The 19,470-nt window shown below is 42.8% G+C and overlaps 1 protein-coding gene across 1 annotated transcript in view; it reads right to left on the bottom strand.

The window, feature by feature from the left end:
• Positions 1 to 2,949: 2,949 nt before the first annotated feature.
• Positions 2,950 to 19,470, bottom strand: part of dhrsx (dehydrogenase/reductase (SDR family) X-linked) — a 204,489-nt gene continuing 187,968 nt past the window's right edge. The window contains exon 7 of the mRNA XM_052026158.1: positions 2,950 to 15,505. Coding sequence (XP_051882118.1) covers positions 15,308 to 15,505 — 198 coding nt within the window. The 3' untranslated portion in view covers positions 2,950 to 15,307. The remainder of the gene's footprint in view (positions 15,506 to 19,470) is intronic.

The raw sequence follows: 19,470 nt of genomic DNA, 5'->3' as shown, positions 1-19,470 counted from the left end.
AAAATGATGGGGCCCAGGATGTATTTGCTATCTCCCAACACATTATTTGTAATCTTGCATATTAAGTTATAATTATTCTGGAACAATGTAATCAATGTGTCTGGATTTTCAATCAATCCTACACTTAACTCCCTAGAGAAAGAAAAATCTCACATTTGTGCAGTGTAGCGGTTAGCGTAATGCAATTACAGCGCCAGCGACCCGGGTTCAATTCCCGCCGCTGTCTGTAAGGGGTTTGTACATTCTCCCCATGTTTGCGTGGGTTTCCTCCAGGTGCTCCAGTTTCCTCCCACATTCCAAAGACATACAGGTTAGGAAGTTGTGGGCATGCTATGTTGGCGCCAGAAGCGTGGCGACACATGCGGCTGCCCCCAGAACATTCTACGCAAAGATGTATTTCACTGTGTGTTATGATGTGCACGTGACTAATAAAGATATCTTACCTTATAATATTGCATGCTCAAATGCAATGAAATTTTTCTCCCATGCATTTTACAGGACATGAGCTTCACTGGCCAAGTCAGATGCACTGTTGAAAGTATCCTGACTGGTTGCATCATGACCTGGTACAGCAATTCCAATGCACAGGAACGCAAGAGGCTGCAGAGTAGTGGACACAGCCCAGTCCATCACGGGCGGAGCTATTCTCACCACTGACAGCATCTACAGGAGGCGCTGCCTCAAGAATGTGGCATCTATCATCAAGGATCCACACCATCCCTTTTCTTGCTGCTGCTGTCAGGCTGGAGGTACAGAAGCCTGAAATCCAACATCACCAGGTTCAGGAACAGCTACTTTCCTATAACCAACAAGTTCTTGAACCGACCTGCACAACCCCAACACTACCTCAGCAATGGAACACTACGGACCACCTCTTGCACTGCCATGGACTTGGCTCTGATAGTGTCTTTTTTTGGAATTAAAGTCTTGATTTTGCATGACCGTTTTTTCTCCTTCTCTTCACTACCTTGTAGAACTTATGTATAATTTAAATTCTGTGTGTTGTCTGCACCCACACGCCTATGATGCTGCTGCAAGCAAGTTTTTAATTGTAACTGTACCTCACTGTACTTGTGCACATGAAAATAAACTTGTCTTGATTTGACTTACTGCCCTTCCGTAATTACACTGGACCACCTGGTGATTAGCCATCTTCTTGACAACTTGCCAGTCTATTCCAGAGGCCAGTGAACACTCAATCACCAGCAAACACAAGTCAGCAGATTTCCTTCCCTAAAGTAAATGAGAGAACCAGATGACAGTAATTTTATGACCAACATTACTAGTTTTATTCATATTTATATAATTTAAATTCTCTGGCTGTCATAGTGATATTTGAACTCATGTTTCCATACAATTATTCCAAGGATTATCAGCCCTGTAACTCTAGCATGTTGCTACCATTCCCATGGTAGCTTTGTTTTATGAGATATGTCATCATGGTCCTGGACAATCAAGGTAGCATATAGTTCTTTCACGATTATTGTCTGAAATTCATGTTCCAAAGGCAGTAGTGAACATGAAATATGTTGAGCAACAATAAGTATCCCAAAATATGGGTAGAAATCAAAGAACTGATGGAAGCAAAAGGCATAGTCGGTCTCCTTTTTTCACCATCAGTCAGTGTTTATGACCCTGCAATAGAAATTAATAAACAGAAAATGTGTGCTGTTACCAACAACATCATGGGTCACTTTGAACTGAACCATTAACCCAAGACCAATTATAAAGAGCGGTAAGCAAAGATGCTAGATTACACCAAATAGCTCTGTTACTTTGTGTATAACCCATAATCAGGCCCCTTACTGGCTGAGCCAACATTTCTGGTTGGGTGATAATGAGAGCAGATTCTTCACACTAAGTAGAAAGTGGTAATTTTTTTTAGCAATAACAGAGGCTTGTTTATGGTGCGCTCTTCCCCTGTCCTGCAAGAATTTGCTTAGATTTTCTGATGGGAATCACAGAGATACCATCAACAATCACCATCTTTATGCATCATGGGTTTCTGTAAATGAAATTAATGAATATAAACTGTGTGTTAATGCACCGTCCCCAGCTCCAAATCTACTAAACTACTCTCGCATCATATAGTCACTGGTTGGATTGTGTCAGCATATTTCAAATGGTAGTACTTTCATTATGGGTTGCAGATAAACCTGGGTGCACTAGTAAGGATGATACTTTGGGTGGAGCAGTGCCTTGTCAGAAGTAACTTATGAGGGTTTAAATTTTCTGCCCATTCAATACTTAAGGACCAAGACCCAGTCCTTAATGTCAAACTGGGGTCCAGACTATCTACTCAAAGAGGAATGGGGCTTCTAAGATTTTGAGTTAAGGATAATACTTTGAACTGTTGCTGAAATGTCCTCTTTAAATCCCTTGTACATCCAGAACAATGAGAACATAGAACAGTATGGGAACATGCTCTTCGGCCCACAATGTCTGTGCCGAACACAATGCCGAATTAGACTAACTCCCTTTTGCCTGCACGTGATCCACATCCCTCCATTCCCTGCATATTCATGTGTCTAACAACCTCTTAAACACCACTATTGTATCTGCTTCCACCACCACCTCTGGCAGCCCGTTCCAGGCACCTACCACGCTCTGTGTAAAAAACTTGCCCTGCACATCTCCCTTAAACTTTCCCCTCTCACTTTAAATGCATGTCCTCTAGTACTTGACATTTCTACCCTGGGAGAAAGATCTTGACTGTCTACCCTATCTATACCTCTCATAATTTTATAAACTTCTGTCAGGTCTCCCCTCAGCCTCTGATGCAATCATGGGAATTCCCAGGAAGGAGTCTTTATTGCTTGATGGATGAACACAGCTTGTGGCCATATGGATATTATCAATGCACAATGGCTCGTGCATGATGTTCAACAAGCAGGAATTGATTCTTCTCTGTCATTGTAACTTGTTATATCATAATGCAGTCATCTTACATCTGAGACACATTTATGTTTTTAATGAACACATAAGTCAATACATTGGATGTGAAAAATTATTTATAGAGACAATACATAACTTTTACAAATACTTGACTTTCAACATAAAGACAAATTAACATTGAAACCGAGGAATTGTTTGATATAGAAGGCCAGGATCCATTTAGTCCACCTTCTACCATCGTGGTAGTTGCACGTTACAAGATGTTGGAGTTGTTGGCTAGTTATAGCTAGCAGTCTCCGTCAGTTACTGTACAACAGATGGGAGGAAAATCCCTGTGGTGGAAACCTTTGGGAACTGTGGGCTCAATTGCATTCAATCCATTGAAGGAGGTTACGCTTGCAAGAGAAATGTCACAACTGACTCAGATGTGACATCTCAAAATGTAATCTCACAAGGTCTCCACCTATAATGGTGCAGGTGGCTCACTTGCTAACAGAGGCCAGGGGTGGATCAGGGAAGTAACAGTGTTCCTGCATGCTAGTGGGCTCCTTAAAAGTTACAACTTGTAGATCACAAATGTTGACATTACTTGCTCAGCTATGAAGACTTATCACATTAGAATAACTTGTTAATATTTACATGGGCCCACACTTGAATATATGGTTACCTGGCTAAAACAATGGAACATATTAATTACTTGAAGAAACATGTGCGAGTCAGCAAGCAAAGGATTGGTATAAAAACATTACCTAGCAGAATCAGAAAATTCACTGGAACTTGATTGCTTAATCTTAGCCCTTATTTCTTTCTAGTTGTGCGTTTGTCACTTTATCCAGGATCACCTTTACCTGTTCCAACCTTCTCGGATGCTGCTGTATGAATTGGCATGACGGTTGCATGATTGGCTGTGAAGCCATCAGACTGTTGTTAACAATCTGACGGTCCACTAAATTTTCACTGGGGAAGGAAATCTGTTCTTATTTAGTTGGTCTGCTGATTTCTGGTGACTCTTAATAGCCTTCTGGTGACAGTAAGTCACTGAGTTAACTGCAAAAATGAACAGGTGACAAATGGAAATAAAACATTAAGAAGTACATTTGAAATGATATAGTACCTTACTCACCCTGTTTTACAGCAAATTAAGAATGTTTAGAGTGCCATCGGCTGCAGTGTAGAAAACTCCCACAAACAACAATGAGATAATAGTCAAATAATGCTTTAGTGATGTTAATTGAGTGATAAATAATGACTGAAGAGAACTCCCTTATTCTCCTACAGTATGTGCGTAAGGTTTCTTTGGCTTTATAAATAAGTACGTAAGTTACAGAAACAAGGTTGTTCTAAAATAACAACAGTAATTGCTATAAATACTCAGCAGGTCTGGCAGCATCTGTGGTGTGAGAAACAATTAATATTTCAGGCTGACCACCATTCATTACACCCACTGAATATTTCCAGCATTTTCTGTTTTCATTTCATATTTCCAGTATCCACACAACATTGTATTTGTTAGGGAATGCTAAACCTTTCTAGCTTACTGATTGGACCTCAGCTTGAAGTGGGGAGTTGAGTTTGGGCCACTGTACTTGACATAGAATGTCAAGACTATGGAATGAGTGCAGAGGAGATTTACTGGCATATGACCAAGCATAGAGGACCACCCAACAATAGATCAAAAAGAGCTGAAGCTATTCTCACTAAAGAGGGGCATTTAATTGAGGTGTTCAAATTATGAGTGGTTTTGACAGAGTAGGAGATACTGTTTCCATTGCCAGAGAAAGATAATTTAAGGAGATTTAGCAGTGAGAAGGTGTAGGGAATTTTTTTTAATAGTGTGGAATGCACTGCCTGAAAATACAGCGGAAATAGTTTCAACTGCATCTTTTGAAAGGCAACTGGTTAAATATTTGATGAGGTGAATAATTGCAGGATTGTGAGAAAAGATCAGGGGAGTGAGAATCATTGGATAACCTTTACAAGGAGCTGACACAGATTTGAGGGGATCATCCTTCTTAAAAATTCAGTGCTACTTTAGGCAGTTGACTAACCCACCAAACGACAATCCCTGCTTCCAGCTATACCATCTCTTATTTTATTTAAGTACACCTATCAACGCTTTGATGGATTCAATTCTCAGATATGGTTGCCACAAACATAAAAGAAATAATCAAAACAATGCCTGCCCAGCTATGGAGACTCCATTGCTCAGTGATAATACATCTCACATCTAATGTATAAAACATAATCAAGGACCTCTCCCACCCTGCTTATTTTCTCTTCTCCCCCAAAATGGGACAAAAGATACAGAAGCTTGAAAACATGTACCACCAGGCTCAAGGACAACATCTATCCCATTGTTATAAGACTTTTGAATGGACCTCTTGTATGATAAAGATGAACTCTTGACCTCTCAATCTATCTCTTCAGGGCCCTTGCACTTTATTTGTCTACCTGCACTGCACTGTAACTGTAACATTATATTCTGCATTTTTTTCCTTTTGTACTACTTTGATGTACTTATATATGGAATATCTGTCTGGGTGGCATGCAAACAAAACCTTTTCACTGTATCACAGTAAATGTGACAATAATAAACTAATTACCAATTTAATCTTCTACTTCAGCGCAGTAGTGAAGGGGTGTTGCACAGTTCAAGATATAACTTTCTGATGTTAGCTTTCCTAATGGACTGGATGGGTTGAAATGCTTGTTTCGGTGCAGTATGTCCTTTATAATCCTGTGTAAAACATCGTCTTAAAAACAAATCAGCTGATCATTTTGAGTTTATGGGAGTTTACTATGTGCAAATTGGCGGTTGGATTTCCTATAACTCTTACAAAGATTTAATTGGCTGGAAAATGTATAGGTATGAGCTGAGGATCCAATTTCTATTACATAGTGCTGAAGTAGGCAGTCGTGTCCAGGAATCCTGGGCAAAGTACATGATGGATGATCTTAGACTAAATAAACACTAGGATTGACACTTGTAAATGAGTGTTGGCTCCTTCAGTACTCAGCTACAGGGCTTGAGTCAGATATTAGGAGCAGCAGCAAACCATGCATTTGTGGATAATCTACAAGAGATCTAGTACATGTAGGGTAAGTGCATGAGGCAATCCACTGAAAACCTGAACTATTAGTTATTACTAAGCTAATCCACCTCATTATGACCTTGCACCTTATTGTCTGCCTGCAGTGCATTTTCTCCATAGCTGTAACACTTTATTCTGCTTTCTGTTATTGTGTTCCCTTGTACTGCCTCAATGCACTGTTGTAATGAATTGGTCTGTACTGATGGCATGCAAAATAAAGCTTTTCACTGTACCTCAGTACATGTGACAATAATAAACCAACTTACCAATTTAATTTAATTTACCAATTTAATTGTTGTGGGAGGCCCTACTATGGGGCAAATCAAAACACTAGTGCCATGGTGCGTATATGGAACGAGCTGCCAGAGGAAGTGGTTGAAGCAGGTACAATAGCACTTAAAAGACATTTGGACAGGTACATGGATAAGAAAGATTTAGAAGGATACAAATTCAGACAAAAAATAATAAAAAATAAAAAAGTATGAAAAAATGGGATTAATATAGGATTCGTGTAAATAGGTGATTGATGGTCGGCACAGACTCAGTGGGCTGAAGGGCCTGTTTCTGTGCTATATCTCTCTACGACTATTATGTGCAGTTGCAGTTGTACTTTAGGAAATGTGGCCGTCATTTGCGCACAGATAGTAACAAGATAAGAGACAACAGGTAATGCTTTTAGTAAAATGGAGACACGAGAGACTGCAGATTCTGGAATCCGGAGCAAGAAACAATCTGCTGGAGGAACTCAGTGGGTCGAGCAGCATCTGTAGGGGGAAAGGAATTGACCATAAGACATAGGAGCAGAATTAGGCCATTCAGCCCATCGAGTCTGCTCCGCCATTCGATCATGGCTGATTTATTTTTCCCTCTCAACACCATTCTCCTGCCTTCTCCCTGTAACCTTTGATGTCTTCACTAAACAAGAAGCTATCATCTCCGCTTTAAATTACCCAATGACTTGGCCTCCACAGCCGTCTGTGGCAATGAATTCCACAGATTCCCCACCCTCTGGCTAGAGAAATTCCTCCTCACCTCTGTTCTGAAGGGACGCCCTTCTATTCGGAGGCTGTGCCCTCTGGTCCTGGACTCTCCCACTGCTGGAAACATCTTCTCCACGTTCATTCTATCCAGGCCTTTTAATATTCCGTAGGTTTCAATGAGATCCTCCCTCATCCTTCTAAACTCCAGCGAGTACAGGCCCAGAGCCATCAAATGTGCCTCATACATTAACCCTTTCGTCCCCAGGATCATTCTTATAAACCTCCTCTGGACCATCTCCAACGCCAGCACATCTTTCCTTAGATATGGGGCACAAAACAACTCACAATACTCCAAATGTGGTCTGACCAACGCCTTATAAAGCCTCAGCATTACATCCTTGCTTTTATATTCTAGTCCTCAAAATAAATGCTAACATTGCATTTGCCTTCCTTATTACCGACTCAACCTGCAAGTTAACCTTTAGGGAATCCTACACTAGGACTCCCAAGTCCCTTTGCACCTCCTATTTCTAAATTCTCTCCCAATTTAGAAAATAGTCTACGTCTTTTTTCCTTCTACCAAAGTGCATGACCGTACACCTCCCTACACTGTATTCCATCTGCCACTTCTTTGCCCATTCTCCCAACCTGTCCAAGTCTTTCTGCAGACTCCCTGCTTCCTCAACACTACCTGCCCCTCCACCTATCTTTGTATCATCCTCAAACTTGGCCACAAAGCCATCAATTCCGTTATCTAGACTATTAACATATAACGTGAAAAGTAGCTGACCCAACACCGACGCCAGTGGAACACCACTAGTCACCTGCAGCCAACCAGAAAAGTTGACGTTTCGGGTCGAAACCCTGCATCAGGACTCAATAACAATTCCTTCTCCCCCCAACACAGATGTTGCTTGACCCGCTGAGTTCCTCCAGCAGATTGTTTGTTGTTAATTGATGCTTTTGGTAATTGTGAGTGGGGGGGGGGGGTGGTTGTGCTAAGTGTGGGAGGAGCAAAATAGGATGACAGACCATCACTTAACATCTCCTCTGAGAAATGGTACCACTGACAGTGGGGAACCCCCTCAGTACTGTACTCAAGTTTAAGTGTGGGACAGTATAGTGTCACGTGGATGACATCAATTCAGAAGTGTTGGGGAACCAGACTAACCACAGGCTCTGGTGAAACTGGAAGCTTCCCTGGAGATCAAGAGGTACTGACATTTATCTCATCGTAATTTGTTAAAAGCAGTTTGAGGATGATTCTCAAAGAAGACACCAACCATAACTGTGGGTCATGACAAAATACTTAGTGGGTAGTACCTGCTTGGACACACATTGGTAGACAGCACCTTGAGGTGACGAGACATAAAGAAATTGGGTTTTTTGGTGATAACTAGCTGCCGATTCTACAGTTCTAACTGTTCTAATTTATCATAGTGCTGTGAGATGACAGGATTTCTATTGTGATAAATTTCCCCTTAATTGTTGGTCAAAATCTTCTATCTGATGACTTTCAGAAAGCAGGTAAAAATTAAAAAGTGAAAAGGATTGCAACATTCAGTTGACAGCACAGTACTGATTTTTTAAAATATTATTTGTGAAGCCAAAGGTCTCCATTCTGAATAGAAATTCCAACCCAACTGAAGTGGACAGAGGAATGAAAGACTGTACATATTTAGTAGCCCTGAAGCCTAGAGCCAGTGAAAAACTTTTGAAGAGCAGTCAGTTCTGTAACATTGAAGAATGACAGCCAATTTGCAGAAAAGAACATGTAAACATGTCAGGAGTAGGCCAATCAGTTCTTGAGTCTCCTCCATTGTTCAATACGATCCCTAACTCTGCACCACTTTCCTGCACTAACCTCATATCCCTCGATTCCTTCAATATCTTAAAAAATTATTGATAGTGACTGAACAACTGTAGCCTTTTTGGGCAGAGAATTCTGGAGATTGTCTATCCTCTGAATAAACAAGTATCTTCTCATCTCTGACCCTGGCTCCCCAGCCAGGGGAAACGTCAACCCCACATCCACCACCAAGCACCAGACAAATTTTGCATATTTCAGCAAGATCACTTCTAATTCTTCCAAACTGCAGATGGTTCATCGAGATTCTAGCCTCTGCAGTCCTTTGTTTCTCTGGTTCAGGTCAAGTTTGCTTAATTGCTCCTCATATGTCAAACTTATCACCAGGGAATCAATCTAGTGCACCATTGCTGCATCCCCTTATTGCAAGTATATCCTTCCTAAGGTGCTGGGGTGTAGGTATAGAGGAGATGTCAGAGATAAGATTTTTACTCAGAGAGTAGTGAGTGCGTGGAATGGGCTGCCAGCAACGGTGGTGGAGGCGGATACGATAGGGTCATTTAAGAGACTTTTGGATAGGTACATGGAGCTTAGAAAAATGGAGGGCTATAGGTAAGCCTAGTAATTTCTAGGGTAGGGACATGTTCGGCACAGCTTTGTGGGCTGAAGGGCCTGAACTGTGCTGTAGTTTTTCTATGTTCTATGTAGGGCGACCGCACTTATGCACAATATTCGAGATGTAGTCCCACCAGAGCCTTATGTACATCTCTACTTTTACACTGAAGTCCTCTCTCAATAAAGACCAACATACAGTCTTCCTTCCTAATTACCGGCTGCACCTAATAACTAACTTTCAGTCATTTGTGCACAGGAACACGCAGCTCTTTACGAGCACCAACTTTTTAAATCTCGCGATTTCAGAAGTAGTCCAGCTTCCTCTTTTCTCTGCCATTGTGAATAACTGCACAGTTTTCCATGTGCCTTGTCTTAGCCTGTATATCCCCCTGAAGCCTCTCTGCATCCTCCTCACAGCCTTATTCTCCATTCATCTCTGTACCATCTGCAAACCTGGATATATTGCACTTGAGACCCTCATCCAAATGGTTGACCTAGATTGTGAACGACTGTGGCCTCAACACCGATTCCCACAGCTTCCCACTGGTTACAGCCTTCCAACCCCAAACACCTTGTTCTTTCTTCCTCTTTCCTGCACACTAACCAGTCCTCCATCCACGCCACCATGTCACCCCTAATATCAGTCTAATTTTGTTTAATATTTCCCTTATGTGGTACCCTTTCTAATGCCTTCTCAAAAGCCAAATACACATCAACTGGTTCACCTTTATCTATTCTGCGTGTTACAATCTCAAAAAAACTCCAATGGATCTATCTAAGATGACTTCCTTTCTTAAATCTGTGTTGACTCTGCCCAATCCTATTATTATTATGAATTCCCTGTTGTGACTTTCCTAAGAATAGCATGTTCCCTACAACTGATAATCTATATTTAGGAGATGGCTGAGTGATAAATATTGGCAAGGACACTGAGGAAACTTCTAACCCTCTTCTTCAAAATGATACCATAGGATCTTTTTCAGTTTCCAAAGCAGGGAGACAAGACTTTGGTGTTTTATCACATCCAATCGATGGCAATGTCATAGAGCCATAGAGCACGGAAAAAGGCCCTTTGGCCCAACTCGCCCATGCTGACCAAGTTGTCTACCTGAGCTACTCCCATTGCCCTGCATTTGGCCCATATCCCTTTAAACCTTTCCTCTCCATGTACCTGTCCAAATATCTTTTAAATGTTGTAACTGTACCCACCTCTACCACTTCCTCTGACAGCTCGTTCCAAAAACCCACTGCTCTCTGTCTGAAAAATTTGCTCCTTGGGTCCACTTTAAATCTTCTACCCGCCACCCTGTGTGTGAAGAAGTTTTCTTTCAGGTCCCCTGTAAATCCTTTCCCTCTCACCTTAGTTTTAGATTCCCCAATCCTGGGAAAAGGACTGTGACCATTCATCTTATCTACGCCCCTCATGATTTTATAAACCTCTATAAGGTTACCCCTCAGCCTCCTACGCCCCAGGGAAAAACATTCCAGTCTCTCTGTAGAGTTCCAGCCCTCCAGTCTCAGTAATGTGTCTGACAAGGACCACTGCCTCACTGAAGTTCCAGCCTTAATGCTGTGCTCCTGGGTGGGATGCAGCCTGACCTGCTGAGTATTTCCAGCGTTAATTTCTGTGCTCAGCTCACTGGAAGAGAACTTCAACCCAGCACCATGCCATCAGCTCACAAAGGTGTTTGGATTCCAAATCCATTGATTCCCTTAATATACAAAAATCTGACAGCATCAGAATTTTGTTAACCCTTTTGCAAATCCTAATAAAAAAAACTCACAAGTACACTGACAAACTAATTTTGTGAAGAGGATGGCTGCACTCATCTGGGATTCCATATGTCTGGAATCTCCCTACCCCATAGCCTTAGCTTAGATGGCCAAACATGAACCCAGTATGAAGGAGACACAAGAGACTGCAGATTCTGGAATCTGGAGCAACACACAAAACGCTGGAGGAACTCAGCAGGTCAGGCAGCATCTGTGGAGAGAAATGGACGGTGAATGTTTTGGGTCGAGACCCTTCCTCTGGCCTGAAAGATAGAGGGGAGATAGCCAGTAGAAGTGGAGGGAAGGGGTGGAGCAAGAGCTGGCAGGTGATAGGTGGATCCAGGTGAGGGGGGATGATAGGCAGATGAGGGAGGGGGGGGATTGGGAATGGCGTCAGAAGCTGGGAGATGGTAGGTGGAAGTGACAAAGGGCTGAAGATGATGGAATCTGATAGGAGAGGATGATGGAGCCTGGAATAGAGGGAGGGAGGTGGGGAGGGGAACCAGTGGGAGGGGTGTGTGGGTGACGGGCAGATGGAGGGGGTGGGGGAAGGGGATGATAGAAGTCAGTTGGATCAGGAGGAGAGAGAAAAGAGAAAAGGGAAAAGGGACAGAGGGGGAGCGGTTACCGGAAGTTGGAGAATTCAATGTTCATGCTGCCAGGTTGGAGACCATTACAGCTTTTGGAACATAACCGTGATCTCATAGTGCTGGGGTAGTTGGAGAAGGTAGTAAATACTGGGATCATTAAGACAATAGAGAGATTTGAAACCATGCTGATTTCCACCATTGATTCAATGTGGAGATTGCATTCAACACTGGAAGAGAAGGAGTTGGAAACAGTCAGAGAGTAATGGAGCAGAAAGCGCAATATTAAACTGAAAGCAAAGAAAAACAACAGCAATACTTCATTCTTATGGTGTTACCAAAGGATGGAAACCCAACATTTTTCTCATCGTGTATGTTGTATCTCACTGTGGTGGTTATTGTTCAATAAAGAAAACAAATGAACTATACTCTGTGGTCAACAGCCTTGAAACAGGTTACCCTGAGGCCTTCTTCATTACTGCAGGTGACTTCAACTGGGCCAACCTCAAGAGTGTGTTAACAAAATACTACCAGCATGTCTCCTGCCTCACTGGGAGCCCTAACACCCTTGACCACTGCTATACAACCGTCAGAGATGCCTTCTGAGCCACCCCTCACCCTCACTTTGGTAAATCTGACCACCAGGCTGTGCTCCTCCTCCCTGCATACAAACGGAAGCTGAAATGGGAGGATCCGGTACAGAGTGTCGTGCAGTGCTGGTCTGAGGAAATAGATGAGCTTCTACACGACTGCTTTGAGTCAGTGGGTTGGTCCATGTTCAAAGACTCAGTTGCCAGCCTAGATGAGTATGCCACCACCATCACAGACTTTATCAGCAAGTGTGTTGAGGACTGTGTACCAAAGAGGGCGATACGGGTGCTCCCAAACTGGAAACCACGGATGAACCAGGAGATCCACTCCTTACTGAAGTTGAGGACTGCTGCATTCCAATCAGGTGACCCTGACCTTTACAAGATATCGAGATATGAGCTCCATAAAGCTATCAGAGATGCCAAGAGACAATACCAGTTCAAGTAGAGTCCCAGACCAGCAGTCAGTTGTGGCAGGGCTTACATGCCATAACGGGCTACAAAACAAAGTCAGGCAGCATTGTCGACAACAGCACATCCCTTCCTGATGAACTTAACGCATTCTATGCATGTTTTGAACATAAGGGGATTAGTTTGTCACCACCCACCCTGACAGCCTCCAATGCAGCTGAACCCGTGGTCACCGTTGAGGACGTAAGATCAGTCTTCCAGAGAGTGAACCCGAGGAAAGCATCTGGCCTGGATGATGTCCCTGGCCATGTGCTCAGATATTGTGCTGATCAGCTGGTGGGGGTATTTGCAGACATATTTAACCTCCTGTTTTAAGAAGACCACTATCATCCCTAACAAGGTAACATGCCTTAATGACTACTGACTGGTGGCTCTGACATCCACCATCATGAAGTGCTTTGAGAGGCTGGTCATGGCACACATTAACTCCAGCCTTCAAGAAAACCTTGACCCACTGCAAATTGCCTATCGCCGAAACAGGTCTACACCAGACACCATCTCCCTGGTCCTACACTCATCTCTGAGGCATCTGGACAGGAAAGACACTTACGTTAGACTATTGTTTATTGACTACAGCTCCGCCTTCAATACTATAATTCCAAGCAAACTCATCATCAAACTCCGAGACCTGGGACTCAACACCTCCCTCTGCAACTGGATCCTTGACTTTCTGGCCAACAGACCGCAATCAGTGAGGATAGGCAGCAACACCTCCAGCACGATTATTCTCAACACTGGTGCCCCACAAGGCTGCATCCTCAGCCCTCTACTCTACTCCCTGTATACTCCCTATATATGACTGCATGGACAGATTCTGCTCTAACTCCATCTACAAGTTTGCAGATGTTACCACTGTAGTAGGCCGTATTTCAAATAATGATGAGTTGTAGTACAGGAAGGAGATAGAGAGCTTAGTGACATAGTGTCATGAGAACAAGCTTTCCCTCAATGTCAGCAAAACAAAAGAGCTGGTCATTGACTTCAGGAAAGGGGGCGGTGTACATACACCTGTCTACATCAATGGTGCTGAGGTCAATAGGGTTGAGAGCTTCAAGTTCTTTGGAGTGATCACCAATAGCCTGTCCTGGTCCAACCATGTAGATGCCACGGTGGAGAAAGCTCACCAGCGCCTCTACTTCCTCAGGAGGCGAAAGAAATTTGGCATGTCCCCTTTGACACTCACCAACTATAATTGATGCACCATAGAAAGCATCCTATCTGGATGCATCACTGCCTGGTATGGCAACTGCTCTGCCCAGGACTGCAAGAAACTGCAGAGTTGTGGACACAGCCCAACACATCATGGAAACCAACCTCCCCTCCATGGACTCTGTCTATATCTCTCGCTGCCTTGGTGAAGCAGCCAGCATAATCAAAGACCCCACCCACCCAGGACATTCGCTCTTCTTTCCTCTCCCATCAGGCAGAAGATAAAGGAGCCTAAGGGCCCGTACCACCAGGGTCAAGGATAGCTTCTATTGAATGGTTCCCTTTTACGAGGAGATGGACTCTTGATCTCAAAATCTACCTTGTTATGACCTTGCTGCTTATTGTCTAGCTGCACTGCACTTCCTCTGTAGCTGTGACACGTTACTCTGTATTCTGTAATTGCTTTTACCCTGTACTACCTCAATGCACTGTGTCATGAATTGATCTGTACAAATGGTAAGCAAGACAAGTTTTTCACGGTACCTTGGTACAAGTGACAATAATAAACCAATACCAATTGATAGTTCCATTGGTGAACAACTCAAATACTTTTTGTTTAAATCCCTCTGTGCCCTCACCCCTCCTTATCAGTGGAACTTGCTCCACAGTCTCTCCATTTCAACCGTGGCAACTCAGCTCTTTGAACAAATCTACCTGTGTGTGGCTTTGTGGCAGAAATTTTTGATGTCGCTCCCATGAAGCTCCTTGGAATGGTTTACTAAAGCTGCCATATAAATGCAAGTTGTTTCTGCCTTGAGACACTAACACAGCAACTAAGCAGTATAGGGTAGGTGAATGAAGTTTAATGCTGAAAAGGTTGCATAGGCACAGTGGATTGATTATCATCTCATGCAGTTGGATAAGCTATTATTTAGGGGAGGATCATTTCATCAGAAGTGGTGGATTCTGGAGGAGGAAACCCTTTACTAAGTAACTGTTTGATCACAAGCAACTTATGGTACCTAAATACCAGATCATCAGAGTACCAAAATGCATGGATACGTCGCTTTCCCCCTATCCAGACTTGAATACGTTTATATATTTGGTGTGATCATACGTTATTTATGTTAAATATGTCATTGCACTTGATAGATCTAAATAACTAAGGGATGTGGTTTTGGTTACCTAATGAATGTTTGCATTGAGAGGAATTTAATTAATTATTCATGATTTTTAAAAAAAATTTAAGCTGGAATTTTCCTGCAATTGATCTGTTATTCTTGTCGCCTGCCTATCAAGGAGGAAAATCGAGGTCTCTGTGTAACATGAGTGGAGATGCCTCCATTCTTCAAGAGGCCTGATCATGCGTCTCCAGAATCCCAACCAGCTTGCAGCTCCGGGTCCAAAGTTCTTTCTGGAGGTCTTCGTCGTACGAAACATCTGCTGATTTTGTCTTCTGGCCATTGGTGAGATAGAAACCTCCAGAGCCTTCCAAGTCAGGTGAGACTGCGGCGTATATCACAGTGGAGGCCCCCTGGCTCGGAGTCTGCAGAAGGGAAGAGGAACAAAAAGCATGAAAGCAGCAACAAGCGACCTGCTGACAAAACAGTGGCGAGGTTCACAGCCCTCATTAGAATTGCTGTGGGGTTTACAGAAAGGAAAGAGTGCTCAGGAGTTGCAAATTGCCTCAAGCCAGACAAGTCACTATTGTGCTGTTAGCCTTGTGAGAAAACTAAAGTTCTTCATTGGTCTGCCTGTGAGTTTCACGATGATGCCACATGTTGATTAAATCCCCCAGAAGAAGTTGGGTTGGTGATTAATGGCATTAGGGACTTAACACTGTGATTTGTGTAATACCATTCAAACCAGTAAAGAAGTATTGAAATTGCTTCAAGTAGTAAACTGTTCCTGAATTTTCAAATTCATTTGTTTTTTTCTTACTTTCCTGACTATTTTTTTCTCTGTCTTAATTCACACTTTTTTTTCCTACTGCATCACTTTCTGAACCTGATTTGTCTCTAATACACCTACTTTCCTTCTCCATTCCTTCTCCAGTACATGGACAGGAGGGGTTTTGAGGGATACAGGCCAAATGCAGGCAAATGGGACTAGCTCGGTGGGCGCCATGTTCGGCAAGGACGACTTGGGCAGAAGGGCCTGTTTCCGTGCTGTATGACTCTATTCCACCCCTGTTTCTCACTCCATCCTTATGACTTATTGGTCCGTCCACTTATCCAGGGCTCGGACTGTTTAAGGCTCACGCTTCAGGCAAATGGAGTTAGAGTCACAGAGTCACACAGCACAGAAACATGCCCTTCAGTCCAACTCGTTCATGCTGAACAAGATGTATAATTTTCTGAGCTTAAGGTAGAGAGGGAAAATCTAACAGCTCCAACAATATCGGGGCTAATATTTAAATAACCTACCCCAGTGCTGGGCACGTGAAGGAATTTAAACCACTGCTTTCAGAGGAACTGACTTAATCCATATCGGCAATTTTTGCATCGGATTTAATGTACTTAGTGGTGATAGTGGTGGATAGGGCATGCACACACCGTGTTCTCTGCATGGGTTGGGTAAACGTTGCTGTCTATCACACTGCCTTTGAATGTGGCTCTCTGGACAGTATTGGTCAATGGGTTCCCCCTTGTAAATGGTAAAATCAAAACTCAGACTTAATAAGTACCTCTGTACAGATGAAATCATCTTTAATCTAGCCACCATCCTGAACACATAAACCAACCAATTTCCTGTAATGACTGCTCCTTTCTTGCATAGTCACCTCAGTAACAGTCAAAGACTGCAACATGAGCATCCTCTTATTGGTTTTGGTATTGGTTTATTATTGCCACTTGTACCGAGGTACAGTGAAAAACTTGTCTTGCGTACCGATCGTACAGGTGAATTCATTACACAGTGCAGTTATATTGAGTTAGTACAGACTGCATTGATGTAGCACAGGTAAAAACAATAACAGTACATAGTAAAGTGTCACAGCTACAGAGAAAGTGCAGTGCAATAAGGTGCAAGGTCACAACAAGGTAGACCTTGAGGTCATAGGCCATCTCATCGTATAAGGGAACCGTTCAATAGTCTTATCACAGTAGGGTAGAAGCTGTCCTTAAGTCTGGTGGTATGTGCCCTCAGGCTCCTGTATCTTCTACCTTATTCGTTGTCTATGTGGTTCCCTTTACCATCAAGAACAGGAGGAGGTCTCACTGAAACACATAACGTCCTTAAAGAGCTTGACAGGCTAGACTTTGCACCTAGATCCCCTCCCCTCCCCTCCAAGGACTACATCACGGTAACCAGCCTCCTTTCCATGGACTCTGTCCACACTTCTCGCTGCCTTGGTAAAGCAGCCAACATAATCAAAGAACCCACCCATGCTGGACATTCTCTCTTCTCCCCTCTCCCATTGGGCAGGAGATATAAAAGCCTGAAAGTACGTACCACCAGGCTCAAGGACAGCTTCTATCCCGCTGTTATAAGACTATTGAACGGTTCCCTAGTATGATAAGATGGTCTCTTGACCTTACAATCTACCTCGTTATTGTCTTATTGTCTTATACAGACCATAAGCACCTTATTGTCTACCTGCAATTTCTCTGTAACTGTGACACTTTATTCTTCATTCTGTAATTGTTTTACCTTGTACCACTTCAGTGCACAGTGTAATGAATTGATCTGTATGAACGGTAAGCAAGACAAGTTTTTCACTGTATCTTGGTACAAGTGACAACAATCAATCAATTCCAATTCCAATTCCAGATAGGAGTTAAGGGCCAAGGGGTACAGTTTCAAAAGGAGTAAATTGTTTAGGACTGAAATGAGGAGAAATTTCTTCACTCAGAGGGTGGTGAATCTTTGGAATTCTCTATCTCAGAAACTCAGTTGTTGTATTCATTTAAAACAGAGACAGATAGATTCTGGACAGTTGGTGGTTCAAGAGTTATGGGGATAGTTCTGGAAAATGGTACTGAGGTAGATTAATGAATGGCAAATTCCATGGACAAGATGGCCTGCTACCAAAACAATTCTGGGTAATCTCAGCTACTCCAACAAGGACATCTTCTGGAACGGACACTGAGCTCACCAATTTCACACCATGAATCTGTCTTTCCAATTTACACCTCCTCTAGACTGATCCATTGTTTCCAAAACCAAAACGGTGCAGATGCTGGGACTCTGAATTAGAAGAACCGAATATACTGGAAACATTCAGCAAGTCACACACCATCTTTAGGACATGGCTTTCACCCTAAGGGGAAAGGTTTAGGGGGAACATTAGAGGGAACTTCTTCACTCAAAGAGTGGTGGGAGTGTGGAATGGGCTGCCATCTGATGTGGTAAATGCGGGCTCGCTCTTAACTTTTAAGAGTAAATTGGATAGATACATGGACGAGAGAGGTCTGGAGGGGTATGGGCTGGGGGCAGGTAAATGGGACTAGCAGAATAATGTTTCGGCACAGACTAGAAGGGCCGAATGGCCTGTTTTCTGTGCTGTAGTTTTCTATGGTTCTATCTGTAGAGAGAGAAACGGTGCTTATATCACTGGTGATGTCCAGGTGAAAGGTCTGATGTTGGTTCCATTTCTCTTCCCACGGATGCTGTCTGCCTCCTGAGTTTTTCCAGCATTGCTGTTTTTACCTCCAAATCTTGTTTATTTGATCCATTACCACCCTCCTTCACCCTGCACCATAATCCCTTCTGTTGTTTAATCTATCCCACCTTCTAGCCTGTCAAAGATCTTCTCTTTTGTTCTCCCCCTTTCACTGCATCTGAAAACTTGTTTCATCTCTGCTGAATGGTCATCAACCAGAAACTTTAATGTGCTTCTCTCTCCACAGATGCTGTCTGATCTCCTGACATGAATTAATTGATGTTATACTGGCAACCTCACTCACAGAGCCTCCAAGGAATATTGTCAATGGAAGTACATAAATTGCAGTGATGGGCCATGGACTCTTAACAACACATCAACTTGGAAATGGAATATTAATATATGAATGCTTAACAACATCAATTTGCATTTATATAGCATCATTAGCATGGTAAGTGTCTTAGGATACTTCCGAGACACAAAAATGGATGTTGGGCATTAATTGGAATAGAATTAGGATGATGTTAGAACATAATCATTCACCTAAATTTCTCAATAAATCACATCCTACCTCAAAGCCAATACAGATATCACTAGATTCATTCTGACACTTCTCAATAAACAAGACACCTTACGAAATCAGTACTGCAAGGTGTCAAGAGAAAGTATCCATGTAAAATGAAGAAATCTTATGCGCTTTAGTCCTTGGGAAGGGCTACAATGGGTCATTAAAATGGTTCAGCTATCCTTTCCATTGATTAAGGTGCTGGTCCAGAATGGTAATTTGTTTCCAAGTTTGGCATGGATGAGCTGGTTGGAAGATGATGGAGCTGTGTGGACAGGTGGTTAAAATGGTTGTCAGGCACCTCCCTGCACATTACAGCCCATCTCATTGGAACAATTCTGAA

The sequence above is a fragment of the Pristis pectinata genome, chromosome 11 (genome assembly GCF_009764475.1).
Source record: "Pristis pectinata isolate sPriPec2 chromosome 11, sPriPec2.1.pri, whole genome shotgun sequence".
Lineage (NCBI taxonomy): Eukaryota > Metazoa > Chordata > Chondrichthyes > Rhinopristiformes > Pristidae > Pristis > Pristis pectinata.
The sequence above is the reverse complement of the archived record's forward strand: the minus strand, read 5'-3'. Positions and strand labels throughout refer to the sequence as shown.